At 32.3% G+C, this 22,054-nt stretch overlaps 1 protein-coding gene across 1 annotated transcript; it reads right to left on the minus strand.

Annotated features, from left to right (window-relative positions):
- Positions 1-19,206: 19,206 nt before the first annotated feature.
- LOC143078285 (uncharacterized) lies at positions 19,207-20,644 on the minus strand. The gene has a single exon (XM_076253190.1). The coding sequence runs from the start codon at positions 20,562-20,564 to the stop codon at positions 19,509-19,511; it is 1,056 nt and encodes a 351-aa protein (XP_076109305.1). The 5' UTR covers positions 20,565-20,644; the 3' UTR covers positions 19,207-19,508.
- Positions 20,645-22,054: the final 1,410 nt, after the last annotated feature.

Raw genomic sequence — 22,054 nt, forward strand, 5'->3', positions numbered from 1 at the left:
CATCTTCCTATATCTATATAAGTTGGTCAAGACCGACATGAAACAGCGATTATAATTAAGTTTCAAGTCAAAAGAGATGAAACCAAACATACGAATGTGAGATCTGAGACAAGTGTTAAACACTCTTGTTGAATAATTAGTAATGCTTTAGAGCATTTGTCAAATTACCCCCTTTGTTTTGCATATTTGATATACAAAATTGCTCAAATCTTGCATATTTTTCCCGACTCACTCATCGACCTCCCTCCCCCATTTTGAAACATTGAATAATTAGTTGCCCTCTGTATTTTCCCAACAATTTTCAATGCCCTTCCTTAATTTACCACTACCCCAGTTTTCAACTGACCGGTCCCTTTGATATCACTTTTTTGTATTGTCTCTCATAACTCTTTTTAGAGTGGCTCTTGTTTTATATTGGAAATTGTAATATTAGGTTAATGTTTTATAAGAGGTGAGACTCAAATAAAATATTGTCTTGTCTTAAGCTTGTCTTGTCTATAAACATATCTTGTTCAAGAAAGTAATACGACAATAATTTGTTTGAAGATATATGTCCGTTTTATGATTAGCTTTCTTTGAAGGATTCCGTATAATTAATACTTAATGTGACCAGACTTAACGCGTTAATAAAACCCTGGTTTGTTCTATCAATACTGTTGTCGCAATAAAGGCGCTACAAATTAATTATTTTGATTAGCATGAAAATAAAATAAAAATAAAAGTTGGCTTTTACCGCAAACCGATGAAAACCTTTGTACATAAGTCACATCAACACGCCAGTATGTCACAAAGCAGAGAGCTCAAAAGCAAAGCTTTGTATAACTTTTGATCGGCTGTAAAACGCACGCAAAGTGAACATCAACGATTCAGGACTTTCCTTTTTGTCTTCCTTTGAAGATCGCGTATTAACGAATTCGATACATTTTTTTCAGGAAAAGTCGTTTTTGACCAACGATCGAAATATAATTTCAAAGAAGCGTATTAGTAGAATACAAGCTTACTTCTTTTGAAGTAGTTGTTTAATCTCTTTGTTACAAGTTGTCTCTTTGATTCATGTTCCTTTGAAAACGATTATGAAATGAATAGGAAAGAAGTTCAAAAACAATACGCGTTTAATCATCAAATTATAATTATAAAACCGTCTATTTATGGATAAACAAGCCCATTAGCTCTATTATCTTTTCTAAGATTTCATGTTTTCAAAAATACTCAAACAAAATAGTTTTGGAGCCTTTAGAGAAACTGTTTGATCTTCTGAAACTTCTAATGGATGTATATCTGAAGCATCACTTTTTAGTGAAAATGTTAGCTTTCTGATCTTTTTTTGCAAAAAGATAAAATGTCATTTGAAATCAAAACCCGACGTCTAAAGAGATGAGCAAACGAACGAATTAGCCATTAAACTATATCTGACATGTCACATAAAGTCGTGTAGTAGGTATAATGTCTATATAAAATGGAAAAAGTTTTAAATGAATTTAATTGACACTGCAAGGGACAAGGTATAATGTAAACGAATTGACACTACAAGGGACAAGGTATAATGTAAATGAATTGACACTGCAAGGGACAAGGTATAATGTAAACGAATTTTATTGACACTACAAGGGACAAGGTATAATGTAAACGAATTTAATTGACACTACAAGGGACAAGGTATAATGTAAACGAATTTTATTGACACTACAAGGAACAAAGTATAATGTAAACGAATTTTATTGACACTACAAGGGACAAGGTATAATGTAAACGAATTTTATTGACACTGCAAGGGACAAGGTATAATGTAAACGTATTGACACTACAAGGGACAAGGTATAATGTAAATGAATTGACACTGCAAGGGACAAGGTATAATGTAAACGAATTTTATTGACACTACAAGGGACAAGGTATAATGTAAACGAATTTTCTGAAACTTCTAATGGATGTATATCTGAAGCATCACTTTTTAGTGAAAATGTTAGCTTTCTGATCTTTTTTTGCAAAAAGATAAAATGTCATTTGAAATCAAAACCCGACGTCTAAAGAGATGAGCAAACGAACGAATTAGCCATTAAACTATATCTGACATGTCACATAAAGTCGTGTAGTAGGTATAATGTCTATATAAAATGGAAAAAGTTTTAAATGAATTTTATTGACACTGCAAGGGACAAGGTATAATGTAAACGAATTGACACTACAAGGGACAAGGTATAATGTAAATGAATTGACACTGCAAGGGACAAGGTATAATGTAAACGAATTTTATTGACACTACAAGGGACAAGGTATAATGTAAACGAATTTAATTGACACTACAAGGGACAAGGTATAATGTAAACGAATTTTATTGACACTACAAGGGACAAGGTATAATGTAAACGAATTTTATTGACACTGCAAGGGACAAGGTATAAGGTAAACGAATTTTATTGTGACACTACAAGGGACAAGGTATAATGTAAACGTATTGACACTGCAAGGGACAAGATATAATGTAAACGAATTTTATTGACACTACAAGGTACAAGGTATAATGTAAACGAATTTTATTGACACTGCAAGGGACAAGATATAATGTAAACGAATTTTATTGACACTACAAGGGACAAGGTATAATGTAAACGAATTTAATTGACACTACAAGGGACAAGGTATAATGTAAACGAATTTTATTGACACTACAAGGGACAAGGTATAATGTAAACGAATTTTATTGACACTGCAAGGGACAAGGTATAATGTAAACGAATTTTATTGTGACACTACAAGGGACAAGGTATAATGTAACCGAATTTTATTGACACTGCAAGGGACAAGGTATAATGTAAACGAATTTTATTGTGACACTACAAGGGACAAGGTATAATGTAAACGTATTGACACTGCAAGGGACAAGATATAATGTAAACGAATTTTATTGACACTACAAGGGACAAGGTATAATGTAAACGAATTTTATTGACACTGCAAGGGACAAGATATAATGTAAACGAATTTTATTGACACTGCAAGGAACAAGGTATAATGTAAACAAATTTTATTGACACTGCAAGGGACAAGGTATAATGTAAACGAATTTTATTGACACTACAAGGGACAAGGTATAATGTAAACGAATTTTATTGACACTGCAAGGGACAAGGTATAATGTAAACGAATTTTATTGTGACACTACAAGGGACAAGGTATAATGTAAACGTATTGACACTGCAAGGGACAAGATATAATGTAAACGAATTTTATTGACACTACAAGGTACAAGGTATAATGTAAACGAATTTTATTGACACTGCAAGGGACAAGATATAATGTAAACGAATTTTATTGACACTACAAGGGACAAGGTATAATGTAAACGAATTTTATTGACACTACAAGGGACAAGTTATAATGTAAACGAATTTTATTGACACTACAAGGGACAAGGTATAATGTAAACGAATTTTATTGACACTGCAAGGGACAAGGTATAATGTAAACGAATTTTATTGTGACACTACAAGGGACAAGGTATAGTGTAAACGTATTGACACTGCAAGGGACAAGATATAATGTAAACGAATTTTATTGACACTACAAGGGACAAGGTATAATGTAAACGAATTTTATTGACACTGCAAGGGACAAGATATAATGTAAACGAATTTTATTGACACTGCAAGGGACAAGGTATAATGTAAACAAATTTTATTGACACTGCAAGGGACAAGGTATAATGTAAACGAATTTAATTGACACTACAAGGGACAAGGTATAATGTAAATGAATTTTATTGACACTGCAAGGGACAAGATATAATGTAAACTAATTTTATTGACACTGCAAGGGACAAGGTATAATGTAAACGAATTTTATTGACACTGCAAGAGACAAGATATAATGTAAACGAATTTTATTGACACTGCAAGGGACAAGGTATAATGTAAACGAATTTTATTGACACTGCAAGGGACAAGGTATAATGTGTGTGTGGACGTACTTTAAAAAAAAGTATTCGCAATGTTTCGCCTCATTCAAAATTATTATACAATTTGATATATATGTGACAAAAGCTTTCTAAAGGACATCTATGTAAAATTTTATACTGATTTAGCAAAATACTATTCTGTACAACAGAAGTTAAAAAGAGAAGTATACTATTTAGATATTATTTCATTTTAGAAAAAACCCCAAATTTTAAAAAGCTCCAATCTCAAAAAAGGACATTGACGCACTTAAATTGGAGTATATGTTTAAACCATCTACAAATTTAATTGCGCTAAAGGAGCTTAAGTTCGGAAAGAAAAAATAGAAAAAAAAGATAAAATAAAAAAAAAAGATAAAATATAATAGTAAAATAGGAATATTGTCTATAAAATAAAAATTACCCCTTTGGTACCGATACAAGTGAAAGATTGACGTACATATTTAAAAAAAAAAACAGAAAAGAGAATACAGGAGCCAGACTTCAGAAAACTGATGGACCAAAAAAACAAAGAATAGAGAGAATTGGTTATACAAATAATATATAATAATGGGTTGCTAAAATAAGAAGAATAGAGAATGATCGGCAAATTGAATAAAGAATTGAGAATATAAAAAAATAATCCAAAAGATTAAACAATAAAGACCGTAAAAACACCCAATCTCCATCCGGACTCTTATGGATGCGTTCCCTACTCATCTGAGAAGCCCATTGTAAATCTTTTCTATTTTGGAAAAAAATACTTATCAAAAATACTTTTTAAAATGCTATTGTTATAAGACAGAATGTTTCATTGCATTGAGTGTGATACAATATTTCTCCCCTCTCTCTTATGATTATTTGACGATTACCAGACAAACTATACGATAAGGGGTTTTCTCATTGTTGAAGGCCGTACGCTTTCCTTTAATTGCTTACATCCATTTCATTTGAACTTTGGTGGATATATAGCTGTTTCATTGGCAATCATACCTCATCTTCATATTTTGATATTGATCCTTCAATGATCTGCAAAACAAACTTTCATCCCTATATGGCATGTATATTCAAAACTTTCCCTTGTTGTCTATCTCGATAAACAAGACGTATTTTAAGGACATAGTATTTCAATAGTTTGGTATCATTTTTAGTCAAAGGCTACCAAATGGAAGATATTACAACTGTGTAGCAGAAAAAAAAATATTTATAAGTCTGATTCAATTTTTAGGGTAGACTATTATTTAAATGCACCGAATCTATCTGTAGAAAAAATATTTCAAAGTTAAAACAAGTTATTAACAACTAATAATTTCAACTTAAAAAACAGATAGGAACAGATATCTGACATCTTTTAAAATATTTAACACTAACACTAAGAGTTGTAATTTATTAGAGATTTTAATTTTAATTTAATTTTATGAAATATTATTTAATATTCTCCTTTCTTTTTGGCGAAACTAAATCATTATTCGCTGATGTTTAAACCACCTTTTCAGAAAGGACCGTTTAGCACTACGATCGGAAGGAACACATTATGATAATGTAATGTCCAGCGGCAAGTTAATAAACATACGATACAGCTCTGATTTCGTGATGATATTTTTTGCGAAAATTTGTATACAAACTATTTTCACCTAGTTAATTCAAATATGTAATAAAAATATATCACCATGTGCTAGATTCAGAGATAAATGTGGTCGAAATTTTAGTAATTTGCTTAAAATGTCGGTTTCTTTGACGTTTCTATCTGTGGTAACACACACTTCAAAAGAAAAAAAACACGTGGATTTTTGCAAAAAGATTTTGGAATATCTTACTCACAATCGTATACTCTACACTTGTGTATCAATTCGATAGAAATAACTCATTTTTAATGAATGTTCATGATTTTCAAAAAGTGCGGGTATTTTTTTCTGTAAATTAATCTAATTTTAAAAAATATCATTGGTGATTTTTTCATGAAAATTAGAACAAATAATCTTCATAGAGTATCAAGTAAAAATTCATATAAAAAAGGGATCTATGTACTCGTTTTCAAGCTTATTATTTAACTCCATCGAAAATTATCTTTTCCCGAGATGATGAAACATCTGTCCATATGTAGAATTTTATCCAAATATACAAAACAAAACAAATTCAGATAAAATATTATTTCGTATACTTACACTTGTGTTATGAAAAGAGACCTGCATGAGACGGAGAGGGAAAATAACACATTGTAAGTAGGATTAATAGCAAGGAACTGTTCCATGTTAATTGTGACAAGCTATATTATTTTTTAGCAAGCCCCACAACCAGTAAAACCCTTGTTAAAGAGTTTTTCATGTATAAATACACATCAACATCCGGTCTGTATAGGTAGGTTAAAGCCTCGTGTAAAGAGAGAACAACGCTTTTTTCCACGATTTATTCCAACAACTATTTAACAATTTTAGAGGTCAGTAGATGGCCTGTTGCCCATTAGCAAGAGTCCTTATCTGTCCGTGGCTGGTCGAATGTCCTGCTCTTCATCCCAAATGACAAACTTTGATACATTTATTGTTGTTTGCCTTACGTACGCGTCCAATGCAAAATCTTCTATGCTTGCGCATGACGAGAAATATTAACAATTGATACAAAAAGATACTGAAATAGCTATAGGTGGTCCCCATTCTGACTGGACATGGCTGCGAATTTATACATCCGGCACAACTAAACTGACACCTTACTTTTGCAAACAATTTTCTGGCGATTGGACGAAGACGAAGGAATAATCATATGTTTATAACCCTATTTCACCCCTTGTGACAAAATGTAAAGAACCTTTTGTATGATACGCACATGTTCTTGTTATAAACATATAAATATACATGAAATACTAGCCACTGGACGTAAAACAATCACCTATCAATATTGTAAGCGGTTGTCAACGGCGATTAACGGTTAGTCAAGTAATGATTTACAAGTATCCACATATACAAAAATAGTAGCTATAGGAGCACGTACCTTTGTTTGAACATGGAAGTAACATGTGAAAGACTTTGTCATTGAAGTTAATATTTTTCGCCGCCACTGGTGGTACATATGTTTGTAGAGTTATGAACGTTTTCGACCGATAGTTACCGATTGAAATCAATTGGATTTAAAAAGCATTCAAATCAAATGTAACTTTTATGAAATTATTTGTTAGCTAAAGAGACATAACTCTTAAGGTTTTCTGGACCTACTGATATTTCATAATCTTTCCTGGCGAAGATAAATCTTAAAGCACTGCAAATGAACAAACATTTTACTACAACTCCTGTCGGATTGTAAGTCACCGGCGGTATCCTCAATAAAAATAAGGAGATTTGTTACGATCGCCAATTAGACAAACACTCAATCAAAATTCAAATGAGGTGGATGTAAGCAATCATAGGTATATGTATCCGTACGGCCTTCAACAATGAAAAAAACCTACCATATAGTCGAGTATAAGAGTGTCCCGACATGAAAAATATAAAACAATTCAGTTTAGAACATTAACTGCCTAGTTCATAACGAAACAATGAACGAAGAAAATTATGGCAGACCTACACAAAAGACAACCACTGAACTAGAGGCTCCTGATTTGGGACAGACACACAAAGAATGGAGCGGGTTTAAACATTTTATGAGCGCTCAACCATCTCCTTACATGGGACAGCAGTGTTACAGCACAACATAAGAACAAAGTATAATCAAAGTACTGAACATCTGACGACCGCAAGTTCTTGTTGATGGTTACAAGCTCTTGTCTCATTATTATTTGCTTTACGAGCCATTGCAATAAGAGACAACAACCAGACGAATGAACAGCCACATGCTACCATACTAGGGTCTTCAACGCAGCGATACAATTCCGCACTGCATGTAGGCTTCCGCTAGCCCCTAAGCAATACTTAATAATGGATAAGCCTAGTTTATCGAAATGGTCGCCACACTAAATTCAAAAATTTACATATAAAATAAAAAATAGAATAATTCACGAGACTAACAAAAACCAAGGTTCCTATCTAGGGATATGCACAAAACTGCGACGTAGTTAAACATGTTTTGTGAGACCTCAACCCTCCCCCTATTTTAATAATTGACGTTGGCCTTCTCTAAACTGGATCGTTTGTTTTAAACTCATTTGGAATGCAACAGCATATTTGTACATCCAATCCAATTTGGACGTATAAATATGCATTCGCACTCAAAATAATCCAACAAGAGTCAAAGGAAGACCACTCACTAAATGTACAATAGTGTATTATAATTGTTTGATGTGATGGGTGCAGGTCCTAAGTTACCTTTGGTCATATTTGTGATATGCATCTTAATCTTGTTTCTAAAAGCTTTATCAAGAATTAAAAAGATACTTCCAATTTGGATACAGTTCGTTTCGTAGTTGATCAAAACAAGTCATGAAACTTGAATGAGTTGAACAATTTCTACAATATCGACCATCTGAGGAAAAGAAACATTTATTAAAGTCACAACTCAGATTTTGTACCGATATTTATACAAGGATTAAGAACAATAACAGTTATCTTACTTTGCATATTCAAATTTCATAAAACAATAACTTCTTATTCGTGTTGTCCCAGGCGGGTAACCCTGGCAGTGTTGGGCACAACCTTTTGGAACTTTTGGTCCTCGGCGATCGTCAACTTTGTAGTTGTTATGGCTTTCAAACTTTTTTCATCTGAGCATAGTTCTGTGTGGACGTAGCGCGCGTCTGGCGTATATTTTTTTGTTTTGTTTTTGTTTTAACCTGTTACCTTTTGATGGCTAATATAAAAAGAAGATGTGGTATGATTGCTAATGAGACAACTGTAATATTCGTTTGTTTCTCTGTCCTATATTTTCTCCCATTTATTCATTATAGCCCTGTCGTGTAATGTTGTCATTTTAATGTTATGATTAACATTGCCATTAAAGCGGGAGGTTTGGCATGCCACAAAACCAGGTTCAACCCACCAATTTTTCATAAAATGCCCTGTACCAAGTCAGGAAAATGGTCATTGTTACATTGTAGTTCGTTTCTGTGTGTGTTACATTTCGGTGTTGTGTTACCGTTGTGTCGTAGTTCTCTTATATTTGATACGTTTCCCTCAGTTTTAGTGTGTAACCCAGATTTAGTTTTTTATCTATCGATTTATGAATTTCGAACAGCGGTATACTACTGTTGCCTTTATTTATAAGATACTTGTATTATTTCCATTTAGTTCAATATCAGATCAGAATATATATACTACGATAGTTTCAGTAGATAACCTGGACTAGCAGTTGGGCATATCAGAAATATTGTTTTGTGATTTCTTTGTCTAAATAAACACAATAACGTTCTGTAATTTATCATGGATTTTGTTTCTGCTAATTTCAACAAATACCCCTTCAAAAAATCTAGTCAGAACTGTTTACTTTTACAATTACTTTCTGGAATAATAAGCATCTAGCATAAGATACCATATACAAGAAAGAAGATGGGAAACAGGATACAAAATAAATGTTAGTAGTACTTTAGAAATAAACAAAGACATAGCTGCAAAGCTAACTAGAGGCTCTCAAGATCTTGTGTCGCTCACCTACTTCTTCTTTGGTTTTGGAAATCTTTTAAAAATATATTAAAATCATTACAGATATCTTTATATGATTCAGGCCAAAATTGATTTAATATTGGCCCCCTTAATTTAATCAAAAGCAGGAGTCTTTTATAAAGTTTAAGGAAATTACCAAAATAATTCATTGACATTGTAGACAATAACATGCTAGGGGGAAGGTTGGGATCCCGCTTACATGTTTAACCCCGCCACATTCTGTATGTATGTGCCTGTCCCAAGTCAGGAGCCTGTAATTCAGTGGTTGTAGTTTGTTTATGTGTTACATATTTTTTTTTTCGTTGTTTTTTGGTACAAAAGTTAGGCCGTTAGTTTTCTCGTTTGAATTGTTTTACATTTGTTATTTCCGGGCCTTTAATAGCTGACTATGCGGTATGGGCTTTGGTCATTGTTGAAGGCCGAACGGTGACCGATAGTTGTGCATTTCTGTGTCATGTTGTCTCTTGTGGAGACTTGTCTCATTGGCAATCATACCACATCTTCTTTTTTTATACATCAACAAGATGTCAATTGATAATTTTGATCATGTTGATTTTTACGTAGATATTTTTTCTTAATATTCTGCAGTTTCTAGTATATCTCAATCTATAAATGTTATAAATATTTTAACGATACATATATAAAGGTCTCATCAGTACCTTATAAGGAACATTTATGCCACGTTTGGTTTCATTCCATTCAGTGCTCCTCTAGAAATGGCATTTGAATGTATTTTCCATAGGGTCTTCTAGAGAACCTGGACTAGCACAAATGGACTATGGACAATGGTTTGGCTGAGAAGTAACCCCGCAAGGTCAGCACATCATTAGGAACATTCATGCCATGTTTGATTTCATTCTATTCAGGGGTTCTATAGGGAATTATGTTAAACTTACTTCCCTGCAGCTGGCTAGCAGCCATATTTCATGACAAATCAGCTACAAAGTAACATTATTCAAAAGAAACGTTCGTTCCATGTTTGTTTCAATCAATTAAGCGGTTTTCTTAAAGAAGTCGTATGTATGTATTTCCCATATCTTCCTTTGTTAAATTAAGTCCCACGTTCGTAGCCAACCTGGTTGGCAGATTTGCTACAAAGTAAACACTTGTTCAGCATCTCATTAGTTACATGTACATTCATGCCATGTTTGGTTTTATTTCATTTAGGGGTTCTCTGAAAGAATACATATGTATGTATTACCCATCGGGGTCTATGCTCTCTAGCGGCCATCTTATCTTGGATGATGAATCAACTTTAAAGTAACAACACTTCGTCATCGCATCATGATGACCATAGGCATTCTTGCGAAGTTTGATTCGGTGGTTCTCTAAAGAAAAGGGTTTAATGTTTAACTAAGTCCCTATATTGCGGCCACGCTTTAGTCTTATGGCTCCGGTTGGGAAAACGTTTGGGACATTTTATATAAACGAGGGATATTTTTGATGATCACGGTAGCTATGTGTATTTATTTATTGTAGTTAAGACGTTTAAAAATACAAAAAAATTTAGAAAGATCTATAGATTACATTCTGTACAATAAATATATATGACCGCAATATTTTTGTTTCATCAAATTGGGGATCAGAATATTTTTAAGGGAAAAAACATTACTCTCCCCTTTTTTAAATTCATTGGTCGTTCACTTATTTAGTTTATAATGAACACGCATACATGTACATATTTTGGTATATCAAAACGTTTGATTAAGAATCCAGTCCATTTTATATATATAATACAGCTTCTTATCACGTCAGAACGACTTAATGATCAATTTTAAGGGAGTCCAATATTTCGCTATAACAATTTTGTCGAATGTACATCAGAATATAATACCAATCATTATCATAAATATTATAGGAAAAAAAACCGGCTGCACACTGCCAAAAATTGTTGTTAAATTATGACACTTTATGCGACTGTAATACAAGTGAGAAGTTTAGAAAGCTATAAAACCAGGTTCAATCCACCATTTTCTACCTAAGGATATACCTGTACCAAAGTGAGGACTATGGCAGATGTCTTCTACTCGCTTGGTGTGTTTAAACTTTTTATTTTACCATTGCAAAATCGGCTTTTCTTTATTGAATTTTCCTTGGTCAGCAAACTTTTCAATGATTTTAGTAGCTGTTTGGTTTTAATCACTTGTTGCCCACTAGCGCCACGTTCCAAACTAAAAATAGGCGACATAAGTTACAAATATGTGGACAACCAAATTATGAATCTTGCTTATACTTATTCGAAGGAACAGGATTCGTATTTAAAACCAGACACATTCTTATAATCAAAAATTGTTTTACATATGTACATCAGAAAACCTTTTCGCCCACATTGTAAAAGCAGTGTGTATTTCATATCATGCCTGGGGGTTGTCCTACCTTCACACATTAATGACGTAATTATATATATTATATATAAATGGAATTAAAATTAAACTTCGCACATTAATATTGAAAACAGAGAAAATGTTACGACACTTGCTTGGAATACTTGTAGGAATTTATCTGATATTAGCAGTTTCATGTCAGTCTCGCAGTTTCTTTGATATGAACTGTCCTCAGAATATATCTGTTAATTTAAGGAAATGTGAAGTCTTTGTTGAGTCTCGATTATATTTTAGTGACTTTAGACACTGGACATCTGAGCTTGAGAGCGTAGTTAAAGTATCCTTAAACGTAACCTGTAGTTCGAAGGGGATATTCATCCTCCCATGGCCAATGAAAGCTAGAGGACTTATTAAACTTAACGTGAAAGGGTGCGTACTGGCAGAATACTTTTCAGAATCTTTGACCCCTACAAATTTGAAAGATGAATTACTGGAGTTATTTTTAGAAAACTGCGTTATTGCAAGCAATGTGAAACATTCAATAGATGCATTCAACAAACCAGTGTCCCAGGAAATCGGTTGTGGACAACAGACCTTACAGAGATCAGTTTGGCGCAATATATCATACACGAATACGAACGGCATGGCGGATATTACAATAGATGACTTCCTAAAGTTCTTTTCATCACTCGATCAATTCTTGAATAGAATTATTCAAATAAGATATAGATGCAAATATTCATACTTAGAATACATTGATGAAAGTATAGGCAGCATTCGTAGCAAAAATAGTATCCTTATGATGACTGCTTATTCAGATTTCCCTAAACTTCACACATTTCTTTGGACATATAATGGATATAGTAGCGTACCCAAAGAGTTAACTGATTGGAGGAAATATTTTCCACAACTAGAACTCTTAGACCTTTCGTATAATAATATTACAAAGTTCAACTTTTTGGGAGCACCCTTCACAAACACGGTATCAAAACCAGAACCGCTGGTGATTGATCTAACTTATAATTCTGTAACTGAAATTCCAGTAGACATGCCAGATTATCTTACTGGTTCTGTGGCGATTATTGTTGATTTAACAGGCAATCCGCTAATGTGTGACTGCAACTTCCTACGATATAAAAACTATGTCATGCATGCGCTGAAAATATTTCAGAAATATAAAAACCTGTCTCGGATAACGTGTCATTCTGTAATAATGCATAGAAAAATACAGCTGGTAAATTACACTAACAATAACTGTTAAGAACATATCTTGTTGTTTGGTGTAAGCCAAGGCTCCGTGTTGAAGGCCGTACATTGACCTATAATGGTAAACTTTTTTTAAATTGTTATTTGGATGGAGAGTTGTTTTATTGGCACTCACACCACATATTCCTATATCTATTGGATGGAGAGTTGTCTCATTGGCACTCACACCACATCTTCCTATATCTATTGGATGGAGAGTTGTCTCATTGGCACTCATACCACATCTTCCTATATCTATTGGATGGAGAGTTGTCTCATTGGCACTCACACCACATCTTCTTATATCTATTGGATGGAGAGTTGTCTCATTGGCACTCACACCACATCTTCCTATATCTATATATTAGTTTGCTTTCAAATTCTTGGACTTCTCAACACTTGACACTTAGCCAGGATATAAATATGATGTTGTCTTGATATTGTAACAATGATAGTTGTACCATATGGTGTCTATGTGTTTTAATTTATAACATATACCAAATAAACGTGGAATATGAATGTTTAATTTCGTTTGTTTATGTTTAATTTGATGTTGCTACCCTGTAAATTCGTGTACACTGAACTCAGAACTTTTAAGTGTGGTTTTTTTTTTATTATTTCTTCTTCTTCTAACATATTCTTACAGTTTTGTATTTGTTAACACTATACCATGAATGCATTGTTAATGTATATATCTTGAATGTTTTATCACATGCATAGTTTCGTAAAATGTTTGCTTGATTCCAACTTTTTTAGTGTACAACTTAAATATCATTATATTAATTTCCACTGCAACATGTTATAATATTCTGTCATTTTCCTAAACACTATTTAGAGATTTTGATATCTTTATTTCTTCTACATTGTTTTCAATTTATTTTACGGATTTTGTTCATTAATTAAAATAGTGAGATTTGGTATACATGTCAATGAGACAACTTTCTACCACAATTCAAATAAAGTGGATATAAGTAATTAAAGTCAACTGAACGGCCATCAACAACAAGAATAACCAATACTTGTTAGTCTTCTATAAAAGCCGTAACCTTTCAACTGAGCAGTTTATTCAATGAACACCCGAAAACAATAGGCATTTTCTTAATAAAATTATTGGCTTCTTTGTTACATATTTGTTTGTTTTATATTGATTACATTCCACGTTTATAAAAAAAAAATGTTGACTGCTGTACCCTTATTTTACCATGTTTACATTTTTACATATTATGCCTGTTTGTTGTGTTGTTCACAAATCGTTGTTGATTCATTGAATTTGGTGCAATTGTCATACAAATGAGAGATTTAGCTAGCTATAAAACCAGGTTTTAACCAACACTTTCTATATAGAAAAATTCTTATACAAGTCAGAAATATGACTTGTCCATTCGTTTAATGTGTTTGAGCTTTTGAATTTGTCATCTGATTAGGGACTTCCCGTTTTGAATTTTCTTCAGAGTTCATTATTTTTGTGATTTTACTTTTTACAAGATCGAAGGGAAACATACAGTTATATCTTCGAATACCACCAAACACTATTCAATCGATCTAAAGAAGATAATGAAAATATACAATGATCGCATACCAGGGCACAATGGGCATAATTGTAGCCGTGAAATATCCTGTTTTTGAACAGAAATTGACAAATGTGGCAAATAACATTTAAAACACCTACATCTTATTGCGGTATTTAAATTGTTGTAATATCAATGTTACAATCCGTGCACTTTACTACTGCAATCAATTATATTTCTATGACCTTGTTTTCTCGATATTAAAGTGTAATCTATTAAATGAACTCATCTTAGAAACTAGGATTTAATTGTTTTTATATTTTCGCCAGACGCGCGTTTCTTCTTTAAAAGACTCATGAGTGACGCTCGAATAAAAAAAATTAAAAATATCAAATAAAGTACGATAAGAATTGATTTTTTTATGATTTCCAAATTAATAGACGGAAAATTCTAATATGTTTTGGCCTCGTGTATCACTGACAAGACAATGATTGTCGACATGAACATCTGGTCAGTAAACATCGTTATGTTTTTGGATATACGCTGTCGATATGTGTCAATATTTAAAAATTTTAATTCAGTGTTTTGATTTTTTTCCTCGTTTGGTTTGGTCTTCTTTTTGGTTATCCTTTGTGAAAATACTGCTTTCGGTTTTATGTCTGTGGTTTTGCATAACATATCTTTTACTTATTTTGTCGGGTTGTTGTCGCTATTTATTGCTAAATATCTCATGATTATCTACCCTGCATTTGTAGTCTTTGACCTGGCATCCAGTATAACCACGTGTATTTACACTTCCATTAACTTTTATTTTCATTAGCTTGAACAAACCAAAATTATTGATAAGAAAAACTTTACAGATTGAGATAATCATGTGTATTCATCTGATTTGAACAAACCGACAATAACTGCAAACAGCATTTATTAAAAATAAATAAGTTGAACTGGATTCAAGGTAAAACTCTGTAAGATACGATTATTTGGAAAACATAAAGGAAAACATTAAAAAGCTACTTCTTGCCATTTGAAAGAACAAACGTTTTGATTAAAAAATGACATGAGCCATTATCGTCCTTTTATGTAAAAAAAAAACCCGATACATGAATTACACCGTATAAGATTATACTAATTTTAGTAATATACTTCATAGAAACAATCCGTTACAGGTGTGTTGATAATTTTTATTCTATTTTCTTAAGAAAAAGTTAAATACTAGTATAACATGTCGGAACATATCATCTAATCATATGTTATGACAATTACAGAGTGTGTTCAAGTTCAATTTATTTCACATTAAATAAATATCAAGTAAACATTAATAGTGAAGGTCTATATACATAAAATTGAGAATGGAAATGGGGAATGTGCCAAAGAGACAACAACCCGACCATAGAACAAAACAACAGCAGAAGGTCACCAACAGGTCTTCAATGTAGCGAGAAAATCCCGCACCCGGAGGCGTCCTTCAACTGGCCCCTAAACAAATATATACTAGTTCAGTGATAATGAACGCCATACTAAATTCCAAATTGTACACAGTTCTTTTTATTTCAAATTCTTATTGTTATGGATAACATATGATGCAGATAAAAATCAATTGAATCCGTTTTTGAAAATTACTAAAACATGCCAATAGAATATTAATCAAAGTACTGAAGTGCTGACCATCGGATGACCACAGGTTCTTGTGGATGGTCAAAAGCACATGTAACAGAAACAGATCAAATCTCTATACATGAAACTGGGGTTAATTTACAAAGATATTTTTTTCTGATACTAGTTCGTGCTTGGATGATAAATAAATGACAGGAAATTCAACCTCACCGTAATAACTATTATATTGTAGTGCAAGAAATCAGTATACCTTGGACTGTTATACTTATATAATAATAGTCGTAGAGAATACACTGGTTTGTTGTTATATATATTGTTAATATTACGATTGCATGTATATATAATTTTCATCTATTTGTACATTGTATATGTTCATTCTATTCTACTATTATTATAGTGCAGTGCAAGTGCATGGTGGACACTCTTCTGTAAAAGAAATCGAAGCCTTAAGGGGGTTCGCGGGTTAAATCATTTATATAGGATTTCTCTATATTTTTCTACACATGAACTTTATCTTATAGTTAATAGAAAAATAAAACAAAAAAGTGGGGTCACCGTTCATTTGCGCTCACAATCTGCCTTCGAAAGAAGCATACATTTTTGTAAAGGTGTTTTTTTCTGTTGAAGTAATAGGAGAAATAAAGGTAATATCGAAATAAAAAAAGAAATTTATTACAGAAATCGCTCAAATTTTACAATAATTTAGTTTAAGTACGGCTTATATGGAAATTATATTAAAAAAGATAGGTCACCGATGAGTTGAAAAAGATATTTCAATTTTAAAGCCAAAAAATGGCATTTTTCCACCAAAGGGAGATAATTTGGAACTTTTTCAATGATGTATACATTTTAAAAGTCATCTGGGGCCAACACGAATTGATTGTTTTGAAAGATGTTTGTACCATATGATAAAGTAACAACTACAAAAGGAAATAAATAAAATTTGTAATGAAAAACAAATGTTTGATTTTTTTCTGAAATTTTTATACCCTCGAGCCTCCTTAAAGGCTGAAAAAGCAATTGCTGCCATGTTAATGATTTGGGGACATTTATTTTTCATCTACATATATACAAGAATTAAACCTGACAGGACATGGTTGTCTAGTGAAAAGCAAGAAGGTTTTGACTTTATATCAATAAAAGACTTAAGCAGGAAGTCATTTTTGATATGTTTTATATTTCACAAGGAGACAACAAGTTTACCAGGCTAAAGTTGGGGATAATTATGGATTATCCCCTGGTAGTGTTTGTAACTGGGCAATAATTACTTTTATTGATTTAATTTTAACAATTTTCATAATTAATTTAAATTAACCATTCAGTTAAAACATTTCACCGTTCGAGACGCTAATGTTGAATAATGGGACAGAAATAAAATATCTTACAAGACATAAACATATAAAAACTAAATATATATTTCAGCTTACTAAAAATATTTTCATAGTGTTACTTTGACATCATTTCTTAAAACTAAGTCCCACACATAATTGTTCATTTAATATGTGTCATCCTCATGGGATACGAGAAGTTTTCATGTCTTATTGTCCGTTCTTGACGCTTCTTGTCGCTAAAATTCTTCTTGTCGTTATTAGTAAGACCGCTATTTTTAGATTACAGGTAGTCATTACACGTATAATCTGTGTAGTGATTTATATTTTACGATAAATTTATGAATGAACGATTATTTTATGAATGAACAAGAGCACCTGACCTCTTTCTTAAACACCAATTAAACATATAAAACCGTATTTATTAAGATAAAATTCAGTCAAATTCTCACCACTAAATCAACAACTGAAATGATACCATATTTTGTTGAAACATCGTACAACCGGAGAACAGAAATCGCAGGTATGAAAATGCACTTTTTTCACTGGTGTTGAAAACCCAAAACTAATTTGACTAATTTATGCATGACGGAAATTTAAGCGATAACAATACATCGGAGTGACCTCAAGGTCATCCTCTGTAAAAAACACTTCTGAAATTTAAGTTGATATTTGTACATGTATCAGGTAAAATAAAAGGAACCAAATACATTTTTATTATCACAAAATAAAAAAAAAACATTGCTAAAAATGTTTTTAAAAAGTGTAAGAAAATCATTTTAAGTCTAACGACCTATAAGGCCGTACGGTGACTTATAGTTGGTAATGTCTGCGTCATTTTTGTCTCTTGTGGACAGTTGTCCCATTGGCAATCATATCACATCTTCTTTTTTATACATTAAATTTATAGATTTTTAAGTACTGTTCACTTTACTATTTACGAATTTATCAATATCATATTAACTTTTTATTTAAAAACAAATGGCACATATGCAGTACAAAAATAAGCAAAAATGGTACATTCAGTTGAAGTGTTGAATGCAGCTCTATCGTTGTTTTTTAAAAGTTTTTCTCTAATGTATAAAACGTATACGTATTGTTATGCGTTTACTTTTCTACATTGGCTAGAGGTACATTGTATAGGGGGAGGGTTGAGATCTCACAAACATGTTTAACCCCGCCGCTTTTTTGCGCCTGTCCCAAGTCAGGAGCCTCTGGCCTTTGTTAGTCTTGTATTATTTTAATTTTAGTTTCTTGTGTACAATTTGGAAATTAGTATGGCGTTCATTATCACTGAACTAGTATATATTTGTTTAGCGGCCAGCTGAAGGACGCCTCTGGGTGCGGGAATTTCTCGCTACATTGAAGACCTGTTGGTGACCTTCTGCTGTTGTTTTTTCAATGGTCGGGTTGTTGTCTCTTTGGCACATTCCCCATTTCCATTCTCAATTTTACGTATAAACTAATAGACTTAAAATAAATTTAAAAACAATGTATGCGAATTAAAAATATCAAAATATCTAAATATAGTTCCGAAAAAATTAAGGAATCTAAAAATATGCCATGTAAATTAAACTAGGGATATTGAAAGGTTGAAATAAAAAATTAAAATCATGTAAATATCTCACAGCAACGATGCATGCGGGATTCAGGAATTATACATCTACAACGAACTCATGCTTAGACTGTTTAATTATATAAGAAGCAAGTGAAAGTTAAAACACTTAAAAGATATAAAATCGTACCGTGCAATTAGATGCACGGAAATGACATTGCAGCAAAAATGACTTAAACATAAACAAACGAAAACATTCATATTCAAGTTTTTCAAAGTAAATGTTACAAATATAAACATATGGACACCATATGATAAAACTTGCACGTACAACTATTGTTTCAATAATATGTAATATAACAACACGACCAAACCCTGGTGAACTTTCATGTGTCGAGATGTCCAAAAAATTGAAACCAATCTAATAAGTTTTAAAACAATTATTGTTACGGTAATTTGCCAGCTGTATTTTCTGGTGCATTATTGCCGAATAACAAGTTATCCATGACAAGTTTTCATATTGCTTAAATCTTTTAAGCACTTTCATGACATAGTGTTTATATCTTAGGAAATTACAATCACATCTTAGCGGATTTCCAGTTAAATCAACAATAATCGGCACAGAACCAGTGAAATAATCTTGCATGTCTACTGGAATTTCAGTTACAGAGTTCCTAGATAGATCAACCACCAGCGGTTCTGATTTTGAGATCTTTTCTGTTGAGGGTGCTCCCAAAAAGTTGAATTTTGTAATAAAATTATCAGAAAGATCTAAAAGTTTTAGTTGTGGAAAATATTTTCTCCAATCAGTTAACTCTTGAGGTACGGTACTGTATCCGTTGTCCGGGAAAAGAAATGTGTGAAGTTTCGGGAAATCGGAATAAGCAGTCATCAGATGAAAATGATGTTTGCTACGAGATTTACTGATGCTTTTATCCAGGTATGTTAAGTGTAAATATTTGCATCTATATCCTCTGTGCCCAAGTCGATTTAAAAGTTCATCGAATGAAAAATTCCATACCAATTTTTCTGTTTCAAAATCATCTTTTTTGTTCGTACTCATTTGCGTGTATGTTATATTACGCCAAACTGACCTATGTAAAGTTTGTTGTCCACAATCGATTTCCTGTGTCAATGGTGTACTCAATAAACGAATTGCTTGTTTCATATTGGCAGTAATAACGCAATTATCTAAAGATAGCTCTTGTAGCTCATCTTTCAAATTTGTTGGAGTGAAGGACTCTGAAAGGAATCCGTCCAGTATACACCCTTTCACGTGAAGTTTGGTAAGTCCTCTAGCTTTCATTGGCCAAGGAAGGAAGAATACCCCCTTCGAACTACAGGTTACATCTAATGATATTTTAACTGCTCTCTCAAGCTCAGATGTCCATTGTTTAAAGTCGGTAAAATCTAATTGAGAGTCTACAAAGAAATCACATTTCCTTAAATTAGCAGCCTTATTTTGTGGACAGTTCATATCAAAGAAACTGCGAGGCTGACATATTACTGTTAGTATCAGATCAATTCCTACAAGTAGACTCAACAAGTGTCGTAACATTTTCTCTGTTTCCAGTACGAATGTGAAGTTTAATTTTAATCTTACTTATTTGTATTTAAAATTTACATACGTCATTAATTTCAAAACGCATGACAACCTCCGGGCATGATATAAAATACAGACTGTACTTGTAGTGTGGGAGACATACATTTTATGTAGTTCTCTGTGAAATCAAATAACCACATCGTTTTCTGAGACGGTAGGGGATTTTGTTTTTAATATTAATTGGGTAAACATGGACTGATGATGATCTAAGTCTACCTATTCAAACAAGTAATTTCAAATATTGACAAACATAGATGACCATGTACCAATAGTTTACACTAAAAATATGAATAAAAGGGGAAAATATTACCGAAAATGGCGACCTGTTATTTTTGAACCAAAAAGATCCTTGTTAAGGCAGTAAAACAGATAATAAAAAAGAGAATATTATGTAATTAAATAGATTGACAGATACGAATGGATCATTAAGTGTTATTACTTGATTAAAAATTCTTAAGGGTTCCGCGGAACACAGTGTCTCGCCTACTTATGCTGTTAATTGCAGGCTCAACAAAAGAGGAATAAAATCAATAAAAATATTCCTCTTGATACTGTCTTATGATTCTAAGAAGCTTCTGTCCAAGTTTGGTAAAAATACAGTATGTTTTTAAAACTTTTTTAAAAAGTCCATTTATAAGTAAAATACAGATACTAGCTTTTGATCATAAACAAGCTTCTGTCCAAGTTTGGAACAGGTCCAAAATAGTATAAGAAAGTTATTAAAATTTTTAAAATTTTAACCACAGAGTGAATGCGTTGTTTCCTGGCAGAAAATCTAAGTCCATTTAAAAGTAAAATGCACAAAAAATGGATTTATTTGTTAACAAAACTTACTTCTGGATACTATGTTATGATCATAAACAAGCTTCTGTCCAAGTTTGGTACAAACCCAGGATAGTTTAAGAAAGTTATTAAAATTTCAAAAACTTTAACCACAGAGTGAATGTAATGTTTCCTGGCAGAAAAACTAAGTCCATTTTTAAGTAAAATATGGAAAAAATGGAATTTTATTTTTCCAAAATTTCCTTCTGAATACTATCTTATGATCATAAACAAGCTTCTGTATAAGTTTGGTACAAATACAGTATAGTTTAAGAAAGTTATTAAAATTTCAAAAACATTAACCACAGAGTGAATGTAATGTTATGGCAGAAAAACTAAGTCCATTTATAAGTAAAATACGGAAAAAAATCGAATTTTATTTTTACAAAATTTACTTCTGCATACTATCTTATGAACATAAACAAGCTACTGTCCAAGTTTGGTAGAAATCCAGTTTACTTTAAGAAAGTTATTAAAATTTCAAAAACTTTAACCACAGAGTGAGTATTTGTTGACGCCGCCGACGACGCCGACGCCGACGG

Source organism: Mytilus galloprovincialis, chromosome 6 (genome assembly GCF_965363235.1).
Source record: "Mytilus galloprovincialis chromosome 6, xbMytGall1.hap1.1, whole genome shotgun sequence".
In the NCBI taxonomy this organism is placed as follows: Eukaryota; Metazoa; Mollusca; class Bivalvia; order Mytilida; family Mytilidae; genus Mytilus; species Mytilus galloprovincialis.

Bases quoted from the DNA above. Each gene is read 5' to 3' on its own strand.
- LOC143078285 (XM_076253190.1), bottom strand. From the start codon at position 20,564: ATGAACTGTCCACAAAATAAGGCTGCTAATTTAAGGAAATGTGATTTC.